Source organism: Rhineura floridana, chromosome 2, assembly GCF_030035675.1.
Source record: "Rhineura floridana isolate rRhiFlo1 chromosome 2, rRhiFlo1.hap2, whole genome shotgun sequence".
Classification (NCBI taxonomy): Eukaryota; Metazoa; Chordata; class Lepidosauria; order Squamata; family Rhineuridae; genus Rhineura; species Rhineura floridana.
This window is the reverse complement of record NC_084481.1, coordinates 26379199-26406063: the sequence shown is the minus strand read 5'-3', so window position 1 is coordinate 26406063 and position 26865 is coordinate 26379199. Positions and strand designations below refer to the sequence as shown.

At 42.4% G+C, this 26865-nt stretch overlaps 1 protein-coding gene across 3 annotated transcripts in view; it reads right to left on the bottom strand.

Moving 5' to 3' along the window:
* The window catches only part of TMEFF2 (transmembrane protein with EGF like and two follistatin like domains 2), a 386403-nt gene that overhangs the window by 327780 nt on the left and 31758 nt on the right, over positions 1-26865 (bottom strand). For all 3 annotated transcript variants that reach the window (XM_061612885.1, XM_061612887.1, XM_061612886.1), the window contains exons 3-4: positions 18799-18928; positions 6171-6197 (exon numbers count right to left, since the gene is read on the bottom strand). In XM_061612885.1, the coding sequence (XP_061468869.1) occupies positions 6171-6197; positions 18799-18928 (157 nt within the window). The remainder of the gene's footprint in view (positions 1-6170; positions 6198-18798; positions 18929-26865) is intronic.

The window sequence follows — 26865 nt, the reverse complement described above, 5'->3', positions numbered from 1 at the left end:
TTTTTATGTTCTTAGCAATGTGCTCCTCAAATTCTTTTTTAGCATCCCTTATTGTCTTCTTGCATTTCTTTTGCCAGGGTTTGTGTTCTTTTTTATTTTCTTCATTTGGACAAGACTTCCATTTTTTGAAGGAAGACTTTTTGCCTCTAAGAGCTTCCTTGACTTTGCTTGTTAACCATGCTGGCATCTTCTTGGCCCTGGCGGTACCTTTTCTGATCTGCGGTATGCACTCCAGTTGAGCTTCTAATATAGCATTTTTAAACAACTTCCAAGCATTTTCGAGTGATGTGACCCTCTGGACTTTGTTTTTCAGCTTTCTTTTTACCAATCCCCTCATTTTTGTGAAGTTTCCTCTTTTGAAGTCAAATGTGACCGTGTTGGATTTTCTTGGCAATTGGCCAGTTACATATATGTTTAATTTAATAGCACTGTGGTCACTGCTCCCAATCGGTTCAACAACACTTACATCTCGCACCAGGTCCCGGTCCCCACTGAGGATTAAGTCCAGGGTTGCCGTCCCTCTGGTTGGTTCCATGACCAACTGATCTAGGGAATAGTCATTTAGAATATCTAGAAACTTTGCTTCTTTGTCATGACTGGAACACATATGCAGCCAGTCTATGTCCGGGTAGTTGAAGTCACCCATTACTACCACATTTCCTAGTTTGGATGCTTCCTCAATTTCATATCTCATCTCAAGGTCTCCCTGAGCATTTTGATCAGGGGGACGATAGATCGTTCCCAGTATTAAGTCCCTCCTGGGGCACGGTATCACCACCCACAACGATTCTGTGGAGGAGTCTACCTCTTTTGGGGTTTCGAGCTTGCTGGATTCAATGCCTTCTTTCACGTATAGAGCGACTCCGCCACCAATACGTCCTTCCCTGTCCTTCCGATATAGTTTATATCCAGGGATAACCGTATCCCACTGGTTTTCTCTATTCCACCAGGTCTCCATTATGCTCACTATATCAATGTTCTCCTCTAAGACCAAGCACTCCAGTTCTCCCATCTTGGTTCGCAGGCTCCTAGCATTAGCGTACAGGCACTTGTAAGCAGTGTCTCTCTTCAAGTGTCTTTGGCACTTGTGGTTAGGCCTGTGGTAAGTTTGCTCTTCTGAATTTATATCCTGTGCCCCTGCTCTCACAATGCCTACTTCTAGGCCTACCCCTTTTAAAATTTCATCATTTCTTTGGTTTTTATCCCAGGGGGGAGGTTTATTCCGAACCGGACCTTTCTCAGCTCCTGTCGGGTTTCCCCCCTCAGTCAGTTTAAAAGCTGCTCTGCCACCTTTTTAAGTGCCAGCAGTCTGGTTCCATTCTGGTTCAAGTGGAGCCCGTCCCTTTTGTACAGGCCCGGCTTGTCCCAAAATGTTCCCCAGTGCCTAACAAATCCAAACCCTTCCACCCGACACCATCGTCTCATCCACGCATTGAGACACTTAAATAATCCAAGCTCCAAGCGGAAGAAAGCAAACCAAGCCAAGCCCATGTTAAGGATATAGGACTTGCCCAGAAGCAAGTGGGGGATGAGGGGGCACTGAAAGCTGCTTTCCTCCTTTTCTTTCCAAAAAAGAAACAGCCAGTCTCTGCTAACATGAAAACTTACCAGCCTCAGCTACAGTGCAGGAGGAATAAGCAAAGCTGCTTTCCTATCCATATTTTCTGTCAAATTATCAATATTTTCTTTCATTTATCAATATTTTCTTTCAAAATATCAATATATTTCTGGGGAGGGGAAAATCGGACTGGTAAAAACAGCAGATAGCGGACAAAGAATGAACTTAAATCACTACTGCCTGTTAGGTGAATGGAATGCTTTTGAAGCGGCCAACAGAACCCATCCCTATTCCCAAGTTGGAATGTTGGGGGACAAAGGGTAATTCATTCATCTCTGTTTCCATTTACATCCAGCTTTCCTGGAGCAAAACCAAATACAAAGGGAAGAACAGAAAGACCGAGTATGGGACTGAGGAGAAGAATCTCTTGTGGGTGGCATCCTCCAGTCATTCCATACACCAGCAATGGCCTTCTAGATGACCATTGGCCATGCTTGTTAGGGCTGATGGGAATTGTAGTTCAGCAGCATCTGGAGGGCCAAAGGTTCCTTGCTCCTGTCATACAGCATTTTGATCCCCAACTAGTGTCAGAAAGCAGAAGGATGAGAGAACTGTGATGGAAAGAGAGGAGCCTTTGCCCTATGAAGCCAACCCAGTGCAGCTGAAAAGGGTGTCTCTCTTTCTTCCTACCAAAGGAAGTCCTATTGAGCTACACAGCTGTGACGAGATGGCCCATTGCAAGGGATCAGACATGGGCAGATATTGCCTCTCCATCCTCTAGGGCCCTTTGGTCCTAATATACTACAGTTGCTTTATGTTAGAATGTATTCATGTTCTAGACCACCAGAGAAATAAGAAGATAGTAAGCATGTTGTACTCAGGAACAGTTAACACATAAAAGCACAATTTCCTGTACTCTCTCTTATCCATAACTCAGTTATGTTGATCTCCCAGTTACATAAAATAGCATTATTTGTCCCTTGTGTATCTTATGTCAGAGTAATATTATGTTAATAACTGCCCCATTTATCTGCTGGTCTTTTTTTATGTCTGCCAGGCAGTTTGGATGAATGAGACTATTTGGATAATGAGGCTTTGAGTTGTCACAAAAATGGAGAGAAGCTCAAAGTCATCTTATTTCATCTTTGGAAATGTTGGAACGGTCACAAAGATATGAATAAACTGAAGCATTTATAATATTGAAACACTTATAACCAAACATAAAGACCAGGAACAAAATGGTTTCAAGATACTCTGACGTTAAGTATGAAATTTGTGAGTACGGAGTGTGGAGAAAATAAATGAGAAACTATTATAGAATAACTGCAATAATGGTGAAAGTCATTTTGACCAGTCCAACATACAAAAAAAGTAAATGTCCCTATCATCCAAGTAAGAGTGGATCACACAAAGTGAGTGCAGGAGCAAGCAAGGCACATCAGGCCCAAGCACAGGAAGAAAAGATAATCAAGGTGGCCCATACACGGAAATTATGGCACAAGAAGGTGTATGAGAAGGTGAACCCAACCCAGAGGAGTCAAGCTGAATCCCATTACATGCAAGGACCCGGTTAAAACAAGAAGGTTCAATCACCTTGAAAAATCCCATTCTATCTGCAGCTATTTAGACAAGGCTGGGGTCAACACAGTGGAGAGATCAGTCGCTCACATTCTCAAGTCAACCTGGTTTCATGGCAAAACAGTACATTCTCATTTGGTAATCTCACCAGACTCTTCAGATATGCTCCTTGTGCCAAATTCCACTTGGTTTTCTTGCATGAACCCATGCCTTCCAGTGAGCTACTATTTGAACCCTTTATATTCATCCTAAGGCCCTTTCAGGTGTTCATAGTAGGGTTGCCAGGTTCATGGCCTGAGACTGATCCTGTATCTTTAGAAGAGAAAGTCAGCCAAGTGCAGGTGTTCTTGCAACCCTGTAATGAGAAAACCAACAAGGTGGAATTCTCCCTCCCCCCTGCACAACTTTTAAAGATACAGAAGACCTCTTGGTTGCCAGGCCCGGCCTCCAAGAGGTCTTCTGTATCTTTAAAAGTTGTGCAGGGGGAAGGGAGAATTCCACCTTGTGGTTTTTCCCATTACATGTTGCAAGAACACCTGCACTTGGCTGACTTTCTCTTCTCCTAAAGATACAGGATCAGTCTCAGGCCATGAACCTGGCAACCCCAGACACCACAGTATCCCACTTCCAGGTAAAATGCTTGAGTTAAGATCCATGATTTCTGGCAGTAGTTTGGATGCAATTCCAGAAACCAAGCTTTCACCAAACTTGTTCTCCCTCCCTCTCTGTTGTGATAACTGTCTGTTTTAGTCCCCAAACATGACAGGAACATAGATAAAGTTGCAGAAAACAAAATTAATCTGCTTTCCCAAGAGAAAGTTATTCATTCCACATCACTAGTTCACTATGCTGATCAACCTGATTCTCAACAGACATTACTACTTGCCATCAAACACCTAAAACAAAAGGCACAGCTGGTTTAAACCATTTATTTTTAACTTACAGACAAAGGGAAATAAGTTTTTACAAAATTCCCAAATCAAACGGTGTAAGTGCTGGATATATGAAAGGGGAAATCTGCGTAGACATCTAGCAAACAAGTTTCTAATGACCCAAACTGGTGACATTCCTGTGAATGGACAGACTACATCACAGTTACCCACAGAACAGTACTGACCCCTGGAACAAACAAGAAACCAAGCTAGATAAACTCCTGGTCTGACCCAGTGTAATAGCTTGGTTTTCCAAAATAAGTCTGATTGTATTAAATAGGCAGATTCCAACACATATGTTAAATACGCAATCGTAAGGTGTTGTATGTCCTCAGTTAAGCAGCGCTTGGTCTCCCTAAGCAAAGCAGCATGGGCCATGAAATAATCCATCTGTTTAGCTGCATTCAGTGCTGTGAAAACATTGAAGGGCCACCAGCTGGCAAACCATGGTGACAAAAGAACAATGGTTTTTAATGGAAGAATTTAGGGCTAGTCTGTAGTTCAGCCTCACAAGATCATACTGGGAGACTGCTGTTCTGAGGAATGAAGATAACTGGAGCTTCCCTTTATTATGGTCACATCCACACTATATATTTATAGCACTCATATACCACTTTAACAGTCATTTGCCCCAAAGAATCCTGGGAACTGTAGTTGTGAAGGCTGCTGAGAGTTGTTAGAAGACCCCTCACAGACCTGCTGTGCACAGTCCTTCAATTGCAAACCAGGTTCCCCTAGATCTCAATACAGGGGAGAAGATTGGGAAGGGCCACAGCTCAGTGATAAAACACATGATTTACATGCAGAAGGTCCCATGTCCAACCCTTGGCATCTCCAGGTAGGGCTGGGAAAGACTCCTCTATGAAACTGTGGAGTGCCACTTCCAATCAGTGTAGACAAGATACTGAACTAGATGGACCAAAGGTTTGGCTTGAAATTAAGTAGCTTTCTAGATTCCAAGATGGTACATGTAAAAAATATAGTGAGTGAAATTCCACAGCAGGCTCGATGCTAAAATTATGTATGTCTGGAAACAATCATTATTCTGCTCACCGTATCCCAAAGAAAAAATTGTTGAGAGAGAAGGCAATGGTTCTGGCACATGTACACACTTGCAAAAAGAACAGTGGAAGAATCAATAGCAACCTGGCCTCACTCAACAACGAGAAACTGTACAATGCAAACTCAACCCTGAGCTCTAGCATAAAGGGAATGCCTTCCCCAAATCTGAGCATGCCATCTGCAAGAGTGACCTTACCAAGTTACACATCATCTCTTACACATCAAAACGCAAACAGCCTTAGCACAATCAAACCAAACCAAAACACTGTCAGGTCCCATAAACAGGAATCTCATATATTTCAGTGTGTCCCATGAATTTTTATTGAAAACAAGGTGGGTGATGTACAGCCTGATCTTGCCCATATTTACTCACAAGTAAGTCTCACTGCATACCATGAGCCTGCTCTTTCCAGAGGAAGAGTGGGATGTAAACTGAATAAATAATAATAATATAACTGCATAGGATGTTACCCATTTCATTGGATGGATTGTGCTTACTACCTATAAAAAGAACTAAATGATAAGCAAATACTTGTACATTTTTAAAGGCACAAACATGGCAAGACTCTGTAATCAAAATGTCCGATATTGCCACTTTTAAAGCCCCAATCTTTCTTAACTTCCCTGTGATTTCCCATCTCTCCTCTCCCCTGCCACCCCATCATTTGGTTGGACTCCTCTAGTCGGGAAAGAAAACCATGAAACGACTATGCATTTGTTGAGAATGCAACAATAAAAAATAAATTTAAAACAATCAGAGACGCGAGAACTCTGGTAACAGTAGATGGAGATAGAGTCCTAGTTCAATCATGAATAATACAAAATCCTACCAAGCGTTATGTGGCTCTCTGAGTTTCTCCACAAAACAGCTCTTCGTCATTAGGTTGTAGTGTGACTAAAATGCAGAAAGCTCACTTCAGAGAAAAAAAAATCTAAACACAGGCTGGTTCAGAAACGTTATCCAGCACAGCCAGTGCTGTGGCAAATGACCTCAACAGGTTGGAGTGACAGAAGAAGAGTATTAACAAAAACATTCCTACCTCCATCCCCAGATCCAGAGCCTGCATCTGTAAAGGAAAAAGAAGGAGAAGCAAGGGGGAGAAATCAGTATATAGATATAGATGCACCCAGGTGAGCTTGTATGTAGGTAAAGCCACATCCTTAGGGTTGCCATATTGCCCGGTTAGCTGGGTTTTACCCGGATTCTATACATGTCACCCGGCGCCCGGCTAGCCCTTTAGGTGGCCCGGATTCTCAGCTTTAATTTTTTTAAAAAAATAAGTTTCTAGGTGGTCCGGTTCTCGAGATATACATAAAAACGTCAGCCGCCCCCCCGACTGTTAAATCTTTCTTTAAACAGTACTGTATAGCACTTCGTAGCTTTAACCCCGCCTGTTCAGGATTGCAGCCAATCAGGGATTGTGTTTCAGTTTCATTGACCTTAGGCAGTGTCTAGAAAACAAAATGGTGGTTTCACCCCCTGTTTATCTGAAAATCTCATAAATTGGGTAAGTATATACATTTCAGTTTTTTTTCCTCTTGTGTGCAGGAGTCAGATCTTGGGCAGTGTTTTGAAAACTTTCCCAATGCTTGCTTTTTGTAAAAGCAATGCTAATCCCATATGCCCAGAGTAAATCCCATTGAATTCAATAGGACTTACTTTTGAGTAGACATGGTTATGAATGTGCTGAAAATCAATGGGACTTTGGAATGAATGTAAAAAAGAATTGTGTTTGTGCTCTCCAGTCCTATTTTAAAGCAAGTAGGCAGGGCTTACTTAGGTATTACAGTTTTTATTCTGTAGGAAAGTAATACTGATTTTTTTAAAACTAATACTGATTTTTCTGCAATGACCAACTGGTTTGACAATAAACTATTATATGGGCTGTATGTATTTGTACATCTGCAGTGTCTGCGTGTGTGTGTATGGAATCTTTCCGACACCCCTGTGAGGTAGGGTTGGAAACCAAGGCAGCTCACAACAAGAAATAAAGCCATTTAAAATCCAATAACCATAAAAACAAGTATAAACAATTGCAAAACAGCGTAAAGTGGCATGATTCGGAATTTTGGGTTGTGTGAATGAAGTTGCTTATCACTTGAAGTTGCATTTCTGTCCCTGTTTGAGTAAGCCCCACTGAATACGCTGGGACTTGCTTCTGAATAAATAAACCTAGGATTGCACTATAAATATCTTTACAGTTTGTGTAAATAATAAATATATTTGATAGTCATGCTTTTATATAAATATTTCTTCATTTATCATATTTTTGGTTGTGAGATGCTTAGTTTTCTGCCTTACTCATAGGAATCTTGTTGTGGTTGGTATGGTATTGTGTTGTTTTTTTCCTATTTTTCCTATTTCACTTATCTTTAACCTCACTCCGTTACAGCCATAGAAGCAACAGCAGCATATGCAAGATAATTAACTCCCATTAGTGATAAGAACAAGAATTTATAATTATTATTTCAATTAAAACAAGAGGCTTATCAATACTTTGAAGAGGACCAGATATTTATTTTGTTTCTGAGCCCAGGACTGGGTCTTTCATGATGCCCGGGGGGGGGGGGAGCAGGAGAGTAGTCAATAAGACAGACATCCTGGCATTGGTAATCTAATTAGCAAGGTATGTGTGGGGTTGTTGCACACTTCCAGGCCCAGTTTCATTTTGAGTATGGAGGTGGAACCTGTGTAGATGTGGTTGATCAAAGGGAGAAGAAATTTTGAGTTAAGCAAAGCTCTGCTTTTATAAAACCTAAGAAACATACAGATACTTTGAATGTCTGAGTGCCTGCACCAGTGGAATACTGGAGGAACTTGTAAAGCTTGCTGCAACAGTATTTACAACTGAGCATGTGGTGTGAAAGACTCCTTTTCCTAACATTTTGGCTTCTTGTTTTTCTCCACCCACCACATCTTTGAAATATATCGTATATGGTTAACCGTACTGTTGCCCTGACTTACTTTATGTTTGTTGCTATTTTGTGTTTTTATTATGTTTTTATATTGAGTGTGTATTTTTATTGTTTTTATTATATTTGTAAGCTGTGCTGAGCTCTGTTTTTAACAGCAAAAGGGCAGGATATAAATTCTCTTAATCAATCAATAAATACTCCATAGTGTTGGAAACTAGAGTCTAGGCATTTAAGGCTAAAAATGTTGCTTTTAAAAAAAAGGATTTCTCACATCTTTCCCCAGTTTTTGGTGGTAATTCCTAGGCACAAAAATAAAACAACTGGACAATCCAAGTATTAATATGCAAATAATTAGCACAATATGCAAATAATTTGCATAATATGCAAATCAACCTGCCCGGATTTGTGGAACTGGAATATGGCAACCCTACACATCCTGCTTAGTTGAAATGCACTGTAGGAAATTGTGCTTCTGATGTCATTCCTCTGCAAATTAGAGAGAGCTATGCTAAATGTTTCATGTGAACTTTCCATTTGATGCTGCAAAGTTCCTTTTAAGTTGTATATAAAAATGCAAAGGATGTTGCCGTTTTTAATCCTTGGTTTACAGCACTGACGCTGGCAATGTTAATTTCCTTACCAATTTTCATTTGCTTCCATATTTGTTGGGTGTGTGTATGTATCTTAAAGTTAGCTTTTGAAAGCAAGTAGAACTAAATTCACATTTGGCTGTAAAATCATGGGGTACATTCAACACAACCCACTGACGAGATCTCCGTCCCTTATAGGCAGTCAGGCCTTCAGAATCCACGTCTACACCTATAAGCAAGCAGTTTTATTTATTTATTTATTTGATTTATATCCCATCCTTTCTCCCAGTAAGAGGCCAGGGCAGCATGAGCCAGTGACCCAGCAACAACTCCCTGTGCTGGTATGAGACAGGCCTAAGTAGTCACAAAGTTTTATGAAGTCAGGACTCTGCAACACATATAGCTGGGCCCGGCCAGGAAATCCTATGCCTGCTCAGACCAACGGTGGCTGTTGCAGGAGCGCTAGATCATTTTGCTGCCTGATCCACTGTTATAGGGGGATATTTGGTAGCATAGCATGTGCTTGCTTTTGGCATGTATATACCACCCCAATTAACCATGTCCTCTGGGCAGTTCACAAATTAAAAACAATAAAATACAAATGCAATCGATTGACAACTAAAAAAAATCATTAGAAAAACAGAACCAGCACCGAATAGTGTAAAACCAGCATAGCAGCATTGCGGATTGCACTTTCAAGGGAATCAGGGGAGACTATCAAAAAGCAATTGGTTCTATACACATTATCATGTTGATCTTTAGTACCTTTACACAGCAGAAAGCCAGGCCAGCAAGGAGATTTAAATGTAAAAATATTAGGGACTGTGATCTACCAAATGGAAAACGGGGACTGTGATTTACCAGGGACAAGTCCTGGTAAATATACAAAAGACTCTGGGCAAATAACAATCACTTTAATACCTATTCCTGGATGACCAGTCAATAAAAACAATTTGTTACAAAGCTAATTAAACTTGAAATGTACACTGAAAAATATTTGGAAAGATACAGTTTGAAAGGAAACTCAGGTGGCATTCCCACACACCAGGAGTGGCCACCATAGTGCCCGGCAAGGCCTTCAGTGGCGACCCCAGCAGGTAGGCCAGAATGTGAACTTTCATTTTTTTAAAAAGTCTCTAGCCATCCTAGAAAAAGTTTTGGAACAAAATGTGCAGGTATCCTTCTAAGCTATTTATGTGAAATAAGCCAGCCTGGCTACGCCTGCCTGTCAGTGTTATTAGCCAGAAGTCAGAGCTGTGATTGATGAGTGAGTTGTCTGAACATCAGGCAACAGTAGGGTTGCCAGGTTCCTGGCCTGAGACTGATCCTGTATCTTTAGAAGAGAAATTCTGTATCTTTAAAAGTTGTGCAGGGGGGAGGGAGAATTCCACCTTGTGGTTTTTCTCATTACAGTGTTGCAAGAACACCTGAACTTGGCTGAATTTCTCTTCTCCTAAAGATACAGGATCAGTCTCAGGCCAGGAACCTGGCAACCCTAGCAACAGGAATCCCTGGGATCCCCAAGAGTTGCTGTTTTGCCTTGCATTTTAGTGCACTTTTCCTGCTTTTCTGTCTTGGAATCTCCATAGTTTGCCCTTGTTTTTTCTCCTAGCAACCGCAATGCATCTTTCCTGTGCTGGGTTCACCTGACATCAGGTAGTGCCTAGACATTATTTTCTGCAAATACTACTGCACAATGAGCGTGAGTGAATGTTACAAAATCCCCCTCCCACAAAAAAACTAATGTGAAAACTTTGCAAAGAGGCTTAGGCATGTGTCCTGCTTTGCAGTTGTTAAAGATCATGAATTCATTAAGAATTTACTGTACAATTAACTTACGCTACAATGGTATAAGTGTCTGTTCAGAAGTAAGTTTCTTTGCATTTAATGGGGCTCACTTCCATGTAAGTGGGTACAGAATGGCAGCCTAGGCTTTGGTTTAAGGACTATGACCTGGGAGACCAGGGTTCGAATCCTCACATAGCCATGAAGCTCACTGGGTGACCTTGGGCCAGTCACTGCCTCTCAGTCTCATGAAAACCTTATAGGGTCGCCATAAGTTGGAATTGACTTGAAGGCAGTACATTTACATTTTGTGCCTTTAATAGCTGCCTGGCAGGCAGAAATTCAATAGGTTAAGCCTTTCTAGCATGGAAATACAACTATGGGAAAAGCTTCACCAGTGGCGTACCTAGCGTATTTGACACCCCGGGCGGATCATTTTTAAACACCCCCCTCCTCTTAATAGTCCCCTCCCACCAAGACCCTCTGCAATTTTGAAGTGGTCCTTGGGGGGAAAGGTTGGGGAACCCCTGCGCTAGATTTCCCCCCCCCATGAACTACAAACAGACATGTTTAAAAGTGGAAACATTTGACTCCTCTCCACTGGCATTCCCACAGTAACAACCTCAATGCGATTCCTGCCGCCGACCTCAAAACTGTCTTGGAATTTATTTAACAAGTTCCCATCCCACTTAAACCATGTGTGTGGGGGGTACTTTATTTGCTTATATGATGGCATCACTGTGCCTAGTGCTTTACAGGGTACAAGAAGAGAGGTCCCTGCCCCCGGGAGCTTCCAATCTAAAACATCCACGGGGGCTGGGGAAGCAGAAGGCGCCCCGCGGAGGGTTACTTACAGCAGGGCAAGGGAACTTGCAGGGGGGGGGATTGGCAAACCATGAAGAGCAAAAGCACTCTGCACTTGCTCAGCCTCAGAGGCGCCTCTTTCAAATGGGAGGGTGCTCACTAGCATTGCTGATGAGAAGAAGCCACTGGAGCCGGCCAGCCCCACCGCGGAGCGCCCGCCCGGCCTGGAGCATGCACTGCAGCCCCTCGTCCGAGGCCAGGTTGGCTGGCAGGCAGGCCCTACACGTGCAGTGCTGGGCAGGCGGCGTGTAGCTCGCCCTCCAGCTCGCCCAGGGCACCGGCCGAGCAAGCCACCAGCAGCAGGGCCGAGCCGGGCGCCAGCCACGGGGCCAGCAGGCATGCCAGGCTCCGGCCCAAGCCCCACAAGGTACCTGTCACGATGCACACAGCTTGGCTCAGGCCACCGCCACCCGGCTCAGCCTCCATAGCTGCACGTCCAGCTTCATAATGAACACTCCATCTTAGGGTTGCCAGGTCAGAAGCATCCCCAAAACTGAGTTTTTAGGGGCAGGCCCGAGTGATGTCATGGGGGCAGGCCTGAGTGATGTCACATGGCAGGCCTGAGTGATGTCATTAAGCATGATACATTAAGCATCAATCACAGTTGCTTGGAGCATGCAATTAAAAAAATATCTGATTGGAAATTAAGCTAGAAATCTTAGCTAAAAGATGGAGCCTGGGTAGGGAACATTTAATCTAGCCTGCTTGCTTTTGGCAAGAAGGGTTTAAGTGCCTTCAGGCCAGGCCAGTCACCGGAAGGCCGCTGTAGGCAGAAAGGAGCCTAGTGTTTTGGAGATGGGAGCATTCGGGAATAAAGATGGATGCCCCTGAAGGCTGCAATTCTAAACTAACGCACTAAGGGACTAAGCCCCATACAACTCAACAGGACTTACTTCTGAGCAGTCTGGATTGTGCTGTTGGTAAACCTTGACTAGGGATCCTTTGCGAAGAGATCTATATCCAAGCAGGGTTGGCAACCCCCTGCCTGGAATGCCCTGACCTTATCTTTTAATGTGGCTGCTCCAAACTTCTTTACAGATTTGACCCTTCACTTCAGAAAGAGGTCTGAGAAATGAGTGAGAGTAAGAAGATTCTTACCCTTTCTGTCTACCCTATGGGCTGCTATAAACTCACTTTGACAGCCAACCCAATTCCAGTGAGTAATAATTGACAGAGAGAAAACAGGCAGCAGCTTGGGAACGACAACTGCAGCCACACTTTCAAATATGTGAATTCTCTTTTACCACTATTGGGCAAGAAACAAACTGCCATGCAACCGACAAGGTGCATCATCAGTGGGTTTTAGGGGGTTGAGCTGAGCACATTCAACCACTGCTGTTGTTTCTATGGATGTAAGGGAGTGAGGTTAAAGGTAAATGAAATGCAAACAGAAAATGAAATACAAAAGACAGTGATGCTTTCCTAAATGCAATACCATACCAACCACAACAAGATTCCTATGAGTAAGGCAGACAACTTAGCATCCCACAACCAGTCAGGATTCATAACCGAAAACCAAAACTAAAAAAATCCTTGCAGCCAGTCAGTTAATGCAGAATGCTGCAGCATGATTGCTGACATGAGTGAGATCCTATCAGCACATAATACCTCTGCTCTGAAATCTGCATTGGTTGCTGATTTGCTACCAGGCCAAGTTCAAGCTGTGCTTTCCGTGTTATGGGTGCCACATAGTACTTGTTCTGCTCTTGTAAGAAATCAGTCCTGTAAAGTGGCAGCATTTTGGATACACTGTTCATAGGGTTTTCGTGGTAAGAGGTATTCAGAGGTGGTTTACCATTGCCTTCCTCTGACTTTGGACACATAATGAGAAGACATGATTCATTAGAAAACACAATACAGAAAAACAGAAGAGAGTAGAAAAAGAGGAAGACCAAACAAGAGATGGATAGATTCCATAAAGGAATCCACAGACTTGAACTTACAAGATCTGAACAGGGTGGTTCATGACAGATGCTATTGGAGGTCACTGATTCATAGGGTCGCTATAAGTCAAATTTGACTTGAAGGCACGTAACAACAACAACAACGAAGTGGCAACACCTACGCTTTGGAACTCCTTGCCTATTGACATTAGGCAAACGCTCCTTTTCAGCACCTGCTAAAATCATTTTTCTTTAGGCAAGCCTATCCATGCATGTAAAAGCTATTGTGTTTTTAAATCTGTTTTTAACTCATTGTTGGTTTGAGATTTTTTTACAATAAAGCAGTATAACTGTTGTAAATAAAATACATAAATAATTTTTGGAGTCACAGCTTTAAAAAATGTTTTTAAAGACGTTTTGTTTTAATATATTTTAAAGTCTGTTTTTATGATTTTTAAAGTGTTTTAGTGCTTTTGTTTGCCCCCCTGGCAAAATAAATAAATAAACTTCATTCACCCAACCCAAAATTCAGAATCATGCCACTTTAAGCTGTTTTGCAACTGTTTATACTTGTTTTATGGTTATTGGTTTTTAAAGGGATTTATTTCTTATTGTGAGCTGCCTTGGTGTCCAATTACCAACCCTACCTCACAGGATTGTTGGAAAGACTCCATATACACACACACTTGTAAAAATACACCCCATATGTTTATTGTCAAACCAGTTGGTCATTGCAGAACATTTTTTTAAAAGATCAGTATTAGTTTCCTACATAATAAAAATGTGATACCTAGATAAACCCTGCCTAATTGCTTTAAAATTGGATTGGAGAGAGAGGGAAAGATTAACAACACAAACACAATTCTTTGTTATGTTTACTCAGAAGTCCCATTAATTTACAGCACATTCCTAACCATGTCTACTCAAAAGTAAGTCCTAATGAATTCAATGAGGTTTACTCCAGGTACATGGAATTAGCATTAAAAGCAAGTATTGGATTAAATACTTTCATATTGCCAAGGTTTTCAAAGCACTGTCCTCTCCAACAGCCCAGGGTCAGCCTGGGGCACACAAGAGAAAAAAAAACTTTAAGCCATATTCTTACTTATTACTGAAACTGAAGATCTGAAAACCACCATTTTCTGACGTTGCAATGAAGCCCAAGCACTGCCTGGGTCAACAAATCACAACCCTGGCTTCCCTTATTGGCTACAATCCTGAAAGGGCGGGGTTAGAGCCCCAGCTTGGGAAAGTTATTTTTTTTGAACTACAACTCCCATCAGCCCAATCCAGTGGCCATGCTGGCTGGGGCTGATGGGAGTTGTAGTTTTAAAAAGTAAATTTTCCAAGTTCTGCTAATAGCTGCTATACAGATCCGTTAATAAACATATTAAACAGTCTCAGGGGGCAGCTGACTTTTTGGTGTATATTTCGGGAACCAGACCACCTAGAAACTTAATTTTTTTTAAAACTGAAGCAAAGAGTCCGGAGATTAAGGTATGTTAGCTGGAGACCCAGAGGGGACCCCCCCAAAACCAGAAACTCCTGCTGAAAATCGGACACCTGGTAACCCTACTCCATCTTGCACCCCCTTATTGCACCCCCTTATTGACTACACCTGGGGTGGGCTGTCCCCCCGCCTCCCCTTGGGACTCCACTGAGCTTCACCATGACTACTCTAATTTTCTGCAGTGCTCATCATGGCAGCCATTTTGTGTTATGCCACACTCCCATGACAGCCATTCTGTGACTGGTGCCCCCAGGGGTCTTTCAAAATATGAAATGTGACCTTTGGTCCAAAAAGGCTGGGAACTCCTGCTATATACACTTGCCTGGTAGTAAGTCCCATTGAATTTTGTGGGGTTGCTTATGAGTAGACATGTAAAATATTATTAAAAAGCTGAGTTTTAAGAAATGATGAATCTGAAGACAAAGAAGACAAGTTTACATAGTTCAGAGCCTCATTTCAGTAGCAATTCAGTTCACAAATGCTCCTCAGTGTCACTGGTAGTTAGGAAGGCAAACAGAGAGCTTGCAAAATACAAAATTGGGATTCTGTCTGAATACCGAGAGTCAGAATCCCAATTTATCTACAGTCAGATCTGGTTAATCCAGCTTAGTTTGCAAACATCCATCATCATTTCGATTTTCTTTTTAAATCTTCATTTTAAATGAAGCTGTGATGCTCTTCAAATTGCAATTGTGGTTTGCAATTAAAAACAAAATAGCAACCCTATGTGCATCTAAGCAAAAGATGAGCCTGCAAACAATTCTCTTTCTTTCTTCTTCTTCTTCAGCAATTGCTTGGTTTGTAGATAAGTAAGCTGTAGAAACTGGACTTTTTTTTAACCATATTATCACAAACTGCAAAGGCAAGCAAGGCCTCTCTTCCAACTCTGTGCTACATTCTATGATTACAAACAAGATTATCTTCCATCACACACATTCCTCTGAGCTAAATGGTCTAAGAAAAACTTCCTAATAATTTTTTTTGGTCACATAAGGAAAGTAAGCATTAACTTTCATAGCTGGCCCTTCTCTCTTATGCTCTATGTGGGGCTATCTGGGAGCCCACAAATGGTAAAAGCCGATGTTCTCCTATAGGCCAAAGAAATGCAACATCATGAGACACGATATGCTAATGAAGCTGCTGTTCATGATGACTAATCACTTTGATCTAGGGTTCCAGGCAGGGCTGGTTCTAAAGGGCGGCCAGGCGGGGCACTGGGCCAACAGCCCCTGGAGATACAGGGGGCCCCTCAGCTGCCCCTCCGCTCCCCTTCCGCGATCCACCTCCCCACGCCCCCCACCTACCTGTCCGCTGTCTTTTACCATTGGCCTTAACGAAGATGTCGGCCGCAGTTTTCCTAAAGTACTGAAGCCCCTGCCGCCATCTTAGTTGATGGCAGAGTTGCATGCGCATAGCACGCACGCGTGCCATCAACAAAGATGGCGGCATCGGCGGCATCCCTTTAGGGAAACCGCAGCAGCCATCTTCGTTAAGGGCAATGGTAAAAGACAGCAGACAGGTAGGTGGGGGTGCGTGGGGGGGTGCGTGTGTGCGTGCATGTGTGCACACACACACACGCGCCGGGACCCAGGGCAAGCTGATGCCCAAGGGGCCCGGCATTCCAGGAGCCGGCCCTGGTTCCAGGTCTCTGGTTTTCACATGGCAGGGCGTTTTTTTGTACTCTCCAGGTCTCCAGGTGAGTCACCGCAATCTCCGGACAGTTCCAAGGCAGTCTGGTTCAAGTGATATACACCAAAATGTCAGCCCCTGCTGCAACTTCTGTTAAATGAGCTAAATGCTGGCTGCCCAAAACCTCATCTTTTCAGGTTTTTAGTCAATAAGTGAAGTCGGGGTTGTGATTGACGAGGGATTTGCTGACCTCCAGGCAATAGCTACAACCCTTTGCAAGTCCTGAAAATAGCTTCCTTTTCCTGATTATCTGCATATCACAAGTTGGATGTTTTTAGCTTTCAGGAGCAGCAAGAATGTCTTTTTCTCTGTGTGCATATACTGCATAATAATTGAGCAGGAGATCTAGAACTGAAGATCACAGCAGGATCTTGGTAGTCATGCACAGTGAACAACTTCAGTTATGATTATAATAAAAGTGTGCATGCAGTTTTTTAATTACTTGCAAAAATAGCATATTATATATTTTATCTTTCAAATAATTTTTGAATAGAAATTTTAAAAAAGTGTACATGCACAGTGACTCCAAAATTTATTTACATTTTTATTTACAGCATTTATAATACCACTTTGTTGTAAAAACAAAACAAAACCCTCAAAGTAGTTTACAGAAGGAATGAAAAAAAATATATTGGCCAAAACAGTTCCAGACAGGTATTTAAAACATTTCCAGTGCTAGAAATGGTTCAGAAAAACAAATGATGAAGGGATTGGAGAAATTCCCCTATGAGGAAAGGTTACATCATTGGGGGTTTTTTAGTTTAGAAAAAAGGCAAGTAAGGGTGTAGGGTTGCCATAAATTGGGATCAACTTGAAGGCAATCCATTTCCATTTTTCAAGGGTGGTCATGGTAGATGTATCTAAGATTATGCATGGTGTGGAGACAGTGGATAGAGGGATGTTTTTCTCTCCATCTTATAATACTAGAAGCCAGGGGCATCCTATGAAGCAATGTATTTCTGCACACAGCTCCCACAACCTATAGTGATGGCCATCAACTTGAATGGCTTTAAAAGAGCATTAGACAAATTCATGGAGGATAAAGCTGTCAAATGCAACTCGTCATGATGTCCATGTTTCTCCTTCCACTGTCAGAAGCAGTATGCCTCTGAATACCAGTTACTGGGTATCACAAATGGGGAGAGGGTTGTGCTCAGGTTCTGCTTGTTGGCTTGCAATAAGCATCTGACTGGCCACTGTCAGAACAGGATGCTGGACTAGATGGCCTGATCCAGCAGGCCTCTTCTTATGTTTTTTTTCGTTGCCAACCAACAGGAGGAGAAACCAAATGCACACAATAATGTGGCCTGGCTTTTTTTTTTTGGCATATTTTTGAGCCAAGTCATGTGTGCTTGTTTGTGCTTTTTAACTAATTGCCAGAAAAGCAAGGGCAAGCCGTTTCTGCCACGGGCTTCATTTTTAAAGCTACATGCCAGCTTGGGTGAACAGACCGCTTTTACATTGGGCTTCATGTACCCCAGACCTGTAGCGGCCAGGATAGCGGTGCAGCACCATGGAGCCACCCTTCTGCACTGCAATTTATCTGGATGGCAGTGGGGCAGGGCAGGAGTTGCAAGGTTGGAGCTATGCAGACACCCCAGTGGAGCCAATTTAGCATTCCCACCAGTGCATCTGCACAGACCCTACTTTCCCACTGCCCTGCCCAAGCCCCATCCAAGTGAGCTGCAGCGACACAATATTTGTCATCAGGACTGACCATATTCCTTGGACTATAATTAGTTTAAAACTGTTTTTAACACTGAATTTTTAATTGCTGCAACCCACCTTGGGACCTTGTGGTGAAGAGCAAGTAAGAAATATTAACGATGACAAGGATGACAGTCGTAATTATAATAATAATTGCCCTAATATATTGGATGAGAGCTGATTTAGTGTGAATGGGTGTCCACTCCTCCCCCCTGCAACCAGCCACATATCCCCAGTATCTCTTCTGGAGCTGATGGCAGGGGGATGCCAGTGGCTGGGGAAACGAAATCAAGCAGATTCCCATTGCTCAAGCAGACAGTCATCGTTGGATGCTTCCCATTGGGTAGGGCTGCCTCCCTTTCCTCATTGGCCATGTGGCAGAAGCAGACCGGAACACCCTGCAAACTCTGCAAGTGGGCCATGCATTGCCTAGTTAGGGTCCCGTATGTCAGACTCTTCCTTTCTTAACCACACGCAAAGGTGCAAAACGGTGTAGAATAATTTTAAAAAGCAATAGTGTTTTAAGAGACCAAAGATTCTGAGAAGGATTAGGATGAGGCAAAACAAAATATATCCACTGTACTTGATGCTACACATGGCACCAAGTTTTCAATTATTAACCAGGGTTGAATCTGGCAGCAATGCAAAATGGCTGCTTATGATTATATACAGCCTACTGGATTCGGTTGTAGATCATCTGCTGTATGAAGCTTGCAGGACCTACCGGTGGCACACGATCCTTCTGACGCCACAAGGATTTCGCTTTGCTGCTTGCAGGCAGCCTGTCTCAAGTAGCATTCATTCTGATAGGTATCACCACTGGAGCCGCAGACAGGCACAAAGTCACTGTTACACTAGGGAGCACAAAAAAAGGGGGCGGGGGAAGACAGAAAGCAACAGGTTTAGGGCTAGTCTTATTTCATTTATATACCGCTCCCCACGAAAAAGTTTCAAAGCAATTTACAGCCAAGTAGAAATGCAATAATAAAACTACAAAAGCATTCAAAACAGATTTAACAATATAATATAATATCATTGGTGCTGCCCAAATGGCGAGGAAAACAAAAATATCTTTGCCTGAAACAATGATAAGTTTGGTGTCAGGTGAGCCTCCCTGGGGAGAAGATTCCAAAAGTGGGGGGCTACTACAGAGAAGACCTATTCTCTTGTCACCACCCTCTGGACCCCCCTTGGAGATGGCATACAGAAGGGTCTCAGATGACGATTGCAGGTTCATATGGGAAAGGCAGTCCTTTAGGTACAGTGATCCCAGGCAAGTAACCGTGCAGTTATAAATTAATCGGATAAAATGATGTAACATAAAAATCCCCCTCCCCTTTATGCCCAGCCCCCAAGTTTATAAATACTTGCTAAAGAACATTGACAGAAGAATGAGATTCAGGCTCGCTCTTCTGCAAACTCTTCATAGTTCAGTCCAGATGGAAGGGCTATAAACCCTGTCAAACTTTCAAGTAGTACCAGCTCCAAGTTTGTTTGGATGGAGAGTTGTCCTTGGGCATCTCACCCTCAGTGGGCACCCCTGCTCCTGTGAGCCTGTGCCCTCACAGGCATTGCTCCTCCTCCTCTGCCTCATCATTGCTGTTATCTGCTTGGTTGCCAGACACAGCCAATAAGCAAGAAAGCAGTGATAGCTGCTCCTCATGCCCCACCCAGTTGTTTGTTTGCTCATCCCATCTGGGCCAGAGCAAGAGGCATGTGAAGAAGTAAGATGCAATGGTGAAAAGCAGGGCTGGCACCAGGCATGACTTGACCCTCAGGCACCAGGTTGTCCTGGGCACACAGCTCTGCCTGTTTCACCTACCTCTCTCTTGTCTCCTGTTGCTGTGTACACTGCGCACACAGGGCTGACATCAACCAAGATGGCAGTGGAGGCTTCTCTAAGGGGCTGATATCCCTGCCGCCATCTTGGTTGATGGCACGCAAGCACGGTTTGCTATGTGCACGCACATCCTGCCATCAACCAAGATGGCAGTAGAACCATCAGCCCCTTTAAAAAGCCTCTGCCACCATCTTGGTTGATGGCAACCCTGCGCGCACAGCATGCACAGCCTCAGAAGACAGGAGAGAGAGGTAAATGGAGCGAGTGAACAGGTAGGCGGCCTGAAAGCTCCCTCCCTGTGATCTGTGGCAGGGGGAGTGCTACTCTCCCACCCTAATGAGGGGCCCTTCTGGGGCCCCTGTGGGCCTCAGCCAGGGCCCGACCTGGCCACCCGTTGGTGCCAGCCCTCAAAAGAGTAGGTCTAGGGGGATCTTGCTAATTGGTTCCCTGGTAGGGTGTAGGCCCTTAGCAGGCACCCAACTATGCCAAACCTTGAAAACAAGGAACCTTGAAAAAAAGGCATCAGGAAGATGCCTAGGCATAGTTAGCAGGTTTTACTGAACCAGTCCCAGTACAAACTAGAAAGGCAGAAGGCCTATCACAATGGTTGGCTATTGCCTGCTTGGACAAGTCCAAGCTGGGTGGAGAGACTGAAGAATTGCTAAAGCCTAGGCTGGATCTGCTCCATATCCTGGCACAGGGATATTACCGAAACTGAACTCCTGGAACAGACTTCTAAACCCTTAATTAAACCGACTTCAAAATGTGGTGTAATATCCTGGTTTGCAAATTATAGTTCTCCACTGTGGATATAATGACTAACTATGGGCTAACTAGTAGTAGTAGTAATAATAATAATAATAATAATAATAATAAATTTTATTTCTGAGTCGCCAACTGGCCGAATCAACGGCCACTCTAGGCGACGTACAATTTCATCAATAAATACAATAAAACCACAAGAATCATAATAATAATTAATAATATCAGTATTAAAACTAAACCACCCCAGAGGTCCCTTAGGCCTGCCTGAACAGCCAGGTTTTCAAGGCCCGGCGGAAACCTATCAGGGAAGGGGCATGGCGGAGATCGAAAGGAAGGGAATTCCAGAGGGTGGGGGCCACAGTCGAAAATGCCCTCTCTCTGGTCCACACCAGCCTCACTGTCCTAACTGGTGGGACCGAGAGAAGGTCTTGCGCGGCTGATCTCGTCAGGTGGCAAAATTGGTGATGCTGGAGGCGCTCCTTCAGATAAACTGGGCAGAAACCGTATAGGGCTTTAAAGGTCAATACCAACACATTGGGCCCGGTAAACAACTGGTAGCCAGTGTAGATCTATCAACACCGGAGTGATATGATCATGGCAGCGGCTGTTCTTAATCAAACGTGCCGCATTCTGTAACAGTTGCAATTTCCGGACCGTTTTCAAGGGTAACCCCACATAGAGCACATTACAGTAGTCTAGGCGAGAGAAGACCAGAGCCTGTATTACCCCCGGGAGCAGATGGGCAGGCAGGTAGGGTTGCAACCTCCTAATCAGATGTAATTGATACCAAGCTGCCCGGCTCACTGCTGAGACCTGAGCCTCCATGGGCCAGGATCTCTTCTCAATCATCCCAGAATGCAGGACACAGAATAATGGGCTCAACTTACAGGAAGTCAGATTTCAATTGTACATCTGAAAAAACTTCCTAACTGTTAGAGCGGTACAACAATGGTCCGAATTACCTAGGGAGATGGTGGACTCTCCAACACCAGAGGCCTTCAAGAGGCAGCTGGACAGCCATCTGTCAGGTATACTTTAATTTGGATTCCTGCATTGAGTGGGGGGGGGGTTGGACTCGATGGCCTTATAGGTCCCTTCCAACTCTACAATTCTATGAATCTATAATTAAATCAGGTAAGTATCATGGAAGAGGGAAGAGAGGGATGAGGTGAGCATGCAGTTGCAAAGCTCATTTCCAGCTGCTAAACTACTATTTAGGAAACTGGGAACATAGCAGCCAAACGGGATCATTGACTAGAACTGAGTGGAAGGAAGGTGGACAAAGGACTGGGGAATGTAAATTTCCAGGCTGAAACCTGACAGTCTTATAGGGAAAGGGTTGTGTGACCACAAAGTAGCAATGGACAAATCTGTCAATTTTGGTTTCTCTACATTTCTTATTTTTCCAATGTTAAATTCCATTCTCCAGATTTCCACATCAGTTTGGGATCTTTCTTTTTTTAATCCTCATGGAAATTCATCAGTATTTTAGTGCAAATTTCTCCTAATATACACATTTTTGTATGTAATTTTGCACAATGTACACATTTTCCAGTGCAATTTCCACTAATATAATGCTTTTGTTTTGTTATTTTCACTAATATACTCTTGCAATGTGGACAAAAATGCATATACTTGGCTAAAGAACTGCACTGCAAAATTTGAATTTCGAAGGATGGCTGCTTCAGTTTGCTGTTGCTTCGGAAAGTAAGAAGTAGGTAGGTTCGTCTTTAAGTGTGAACTAGGGATGGAGGAGAAATGTGATTCAGTTCACATTTAAAGACAAATCTATCAAATTTGCACTTTTCAAAACAGTATGAGAACCGAAACACAGCCTTCAAAATTCACACTTATCTGAATTTTGTGATGCAACACCAAACAGTGTTTACAAAAATGCAGATATTGAGGGAACGTGTGCATAGAAACAAATACATTAGTGAAAATATCACATAGAATGCATTATGTTAGGGGAAATTGCTTACAAAGATGTGTACAATAATCAAAACTGCAAATAAAAGGGTTTATTAGGAGAAATTTGCACGAAAATACTGATGAAATTTCCTGAGGATTTTTTTAAAAAAAAAAATTTGCAAGTTGCTGCAGAAATGTGGAGAGAACTGAATTTAAACCTGGAAAAATGAGAAATGGAGAGAACCAAAACTGGTCGATTCTTCCATCCCTAGCGTGAACTGAATCATTTTTTTACCCTCATTCCTACCCCAAACACATTGTAAGGAAGGATATTCGAAATGGCAACTGGCTGCAACAATTGTGCATTAAAAAAAAGCTGGGGACTTCCTAAAAATATTTCACTCCAGCTGTTCTTGTATGCAGCATTGCTATTTGGTGCAGCTGACTTGGCCCTCTTTCTTAGCTTCATGCAAAGCTAAATTTATTAAGTCCACAGTTATTCATATCATGGCAAAGCCTCGTGGATGCCAACAAGAGAGCACCTGCAGTCAATGATTAATCCACACTCTATCAGCCCACCTGAAATTCCTGCTAAGCCACAATTCCATTGTAAGCTATCAGTCTTCCCTTCCTCCGTCAGAAGAAAAGGACAGCTTCCCCACTGCCACCCCTTGTTCATTTTAATAAAAATAATTCCATTTTGTAATGAAAATTAGGCAACCTACAGGGTGTAGTTATCACAAGATAATCACACTTTGCGGCATTAGAGATACTTGGCTGTGCCCTGTACCTGATAATTATGCCAGGGATGTGATTATCTCATGATTACTGTACTCCTGATATGCCTCATTGTTTAATTAGAACAAATGTAATGATCAAGATTATTATTTACAAATGATCACCTCTGCTTAAAAACCAGTGGAAAAAAATTTAGAATGAAGTCACACTGCCAATTAGCTCTTCTGTATTAAAATGTCTCACGATATGCTAATTCACATGACACACCAGACAAAATTGAGATCTATGAAAATGACAAACTTCAAAACATGCCTCAATAGGAGATGATTATATGATGTTGATTAACACGTAGTGAGTTAGAAAGGTTATCTTGATTGGAGGTTCCACACAGAGGCAAGGCCAGGAAAGTTATTATTTCTTGGGCAAAGTGACATTTCAGCTTGGCCAAGAGATGAAGCATCTTTCATATGCCAAAATACCTACTATGTTAATCAGACTCACAGCCCTGCGCTCTGCCTCCTCCAATATTCTCTTCTACAAAACCAACCATATTATTGTTGTTGTTATTATTATTTAGATTTATTAGTTGCTTAATACCTGAAGGTCCCCAAGCAACTTTCACAATGTTAAAACAAAAAGAAATAAAACACACTATGAAAACATAACAATAAACTACAAAACAATAGCACCCCCACACAGCCAAAGGAAGGTTGGCAGCATATTTAAACAAAACATCATCTCAGTCTATCAAATGCCTGGGAGAAACGGTTGTCTTTACCTGGTGCCGAAAAGATGACAGTCCCCCTGAAATGTCTTTCTGCTAAGCCAGTGGTTTTCAGGGAGGTCTTTCCGCATTGATTTGTCTGCTTAAACACCCTTTAGATCAGCTGTTGTTGGACTCCAACAACAGTTGTAGTCCAACAAATTCTACAGGTGTCCCATCTCTGTTTTAGAGCCAGTGTGGTGTAGTGGTTTGAATGTCAAACCAGGACTGGGAAGATCCAGGTTCAAATCCCTACTCAGACATAAAACTCACTGGGTGCCTTGGGCCACTCACTATCTCTCAGCTTAACGTACCTTACAGGGTTGTTGTGAAGATAAAATTGCTAGTGGGGGAACAACATGGCACACTGTAAATGCAATAAATAAATACATTTTAACCCTGTCACTGAAACCCTGTGCAGTGCAAAGGATTTTGTGGTATGTTATAGAGAGACTGTTCAGATCTTGTGGTGCCATTGGTGACTCCTGTTGGGCATCACTATTACCATGTGTGAAAAGAGATGTTAGGGTTGCCATATTCCAGTTACACAAATCTGGGCAGGCTAATTTGCATATTATGCAAATTATGCAAAGTATTTGCATAGTATTTGCATATTAATATTAGGATTGTCCAGTTGTTTTGTTTTTGTGCCTAGGAATTATCATCAAAAACTGGGGAAAGATGTGAGAATTTTTTTTTAAAAAAGCAACATTTTCAGCCTTAAATGCCTAGACTCTAGTTTCCAACACTATGGAATATTTATTGATTGATTAAGAGGATTTATATCCTGCCCTTCTGCTGTTAAAAACAGAGCTCAGCACAGCTTACAAATACAATAAAAACAATAAAAATGCACAATCAATATAAAAACATAATAAAAACACAAAATAGCAACAAACATAAAGTAAGTCAGGGCAGCAGTACGGTTAACCATTACATATACGACATATTTCAGAGATGTGGTGGGTGGAGAAAAACAAATAGCCAAAATGTTAGGAAAAGGAGTCTTTCACATCACATGCTCTGTTCTAAATACTGTAGCAGCAAGTTTTACAAGTTCCTCCAGTATTCCATTGGTGCAGGCACTCAGACATTCAAAGTATCTGTATGTTTCTTAGGTTTTATAAAAGCAGAGCTTTGCTTAACTCAAAATTTCTTCTCCCTTTGATCAACCACATCTACACAGGTTCCACCTCCATACTCAAAATGAAACTGGGCCTGGAAGTGTGCAACAACCCCACACATACCTTGCTAATTAGATTACCAATGCCAGGATGTCTGTCTTATTGACTACTCTCCTGCTCCCCCCCCCCAACTGGGAATCATGGAAGACCCAGTCCTGGGCTCAGAAAGAAAATAAATATCTGGTCCTCTGCAAAGTACTCATAAGCCTCTTGTTTTAATTAAAATAATAATTATAAATTCTTGCTCTTATCACTAATGGGAGTTCATGCTGCTGTTGCTTCTATGGCTGTAATGGAGTGAGGTTAAAGATAAGTGAAATGCAAATAGGAAAACAACAACACAAAAGGCAGTAACACTTTCCTAAATGTAATACCATACCAACCACAACAAGATTCCTATGAGTAAGGCAGAAAACTAAGCATCTCAAAACCAGTCAGGATTCCTAACCAAAAACCAAAAATATGATAAATGAAAAAATATTTATATAAGCATGACTATCAAATATATTTATTATTTACACAAACTGTAAAGATATTTATAGTGCAATCCTAGGTTTATTTATTCAGAAGCAAGTTCCAGTGTATTCAGTGGAGCTTACTCAAACAGGGACAGAAATGCAACCTCAAGTGATAAGCAACTTCATTCACACAACCCAAAATTCTGAATCATAAGACTCCATACACGCATACGCACACACTGCAGATGTATAAACACATACAGCCCATATAACAGTTTATTGTCAAACCAGTTGGTCATTGCAGAAAAATCAGTATTAGTTTTTAAAAAATCAGTATTAGTTTCCTACAGAATAAAAACTGTAATACCTAAGTAAGGCCTGCCTACTTGCTTTAAAATAGGACTGGAGGACGAGAGACAGAAAGAGTTAGAACACAAACACAATTCTTTTTTACATTCAATCCAAAGTCCCATTGATTTTCAGCACATTCATAACCATGTCTACTCAAAAGTAAGTCCTATTGAATTCAATGGGATTTACTCTGGACATATGGGATTAGCATTGCTTTTACAAAAGCAAGTATTGGGAAGGGTTTTCAAAACACTGCCCAGGATTTGACTCCTGCACACAAGAGGGGAAAAAACTGAAATGTATATACTTACCCAATTCATGAGATTTTCAGATAAACAGGGGAAACCACCATTTTCTGCCATTGCAATGAGGTTTTCTAGACACTGCCTCAGGTCAATGAAACTGAAACACAACCCTGGTTTCACTGATTGGCTGCAATCCTGAATGGGCGGGGTTAAAGCTACGAAGTGCTATACAGTACTGTTTAAAGAAAGATTTAACAGTCGGGAGGGCGGCTGACGTTTTTATGTATATCTCAAGAACCGGACCACCTAGAAACTTAATTTTTTTTAATTAAAGCTGAGAATCCGGGCCACCTAAGGGGCTAAATGGGTGCCGGGTGGCATGCAAAGAATCCAGGTAAAACCCGGCTAACCGGGCAATATGGCAACCCTAGTATAACAGTACAGTGAGGGGAACATAGGAAGCCATCTAATACTAGGTATCCTGAGTCCTTGGTCTATGTAGCTCAGTACACTGACTGGCAGTGACTGCCTAGGGT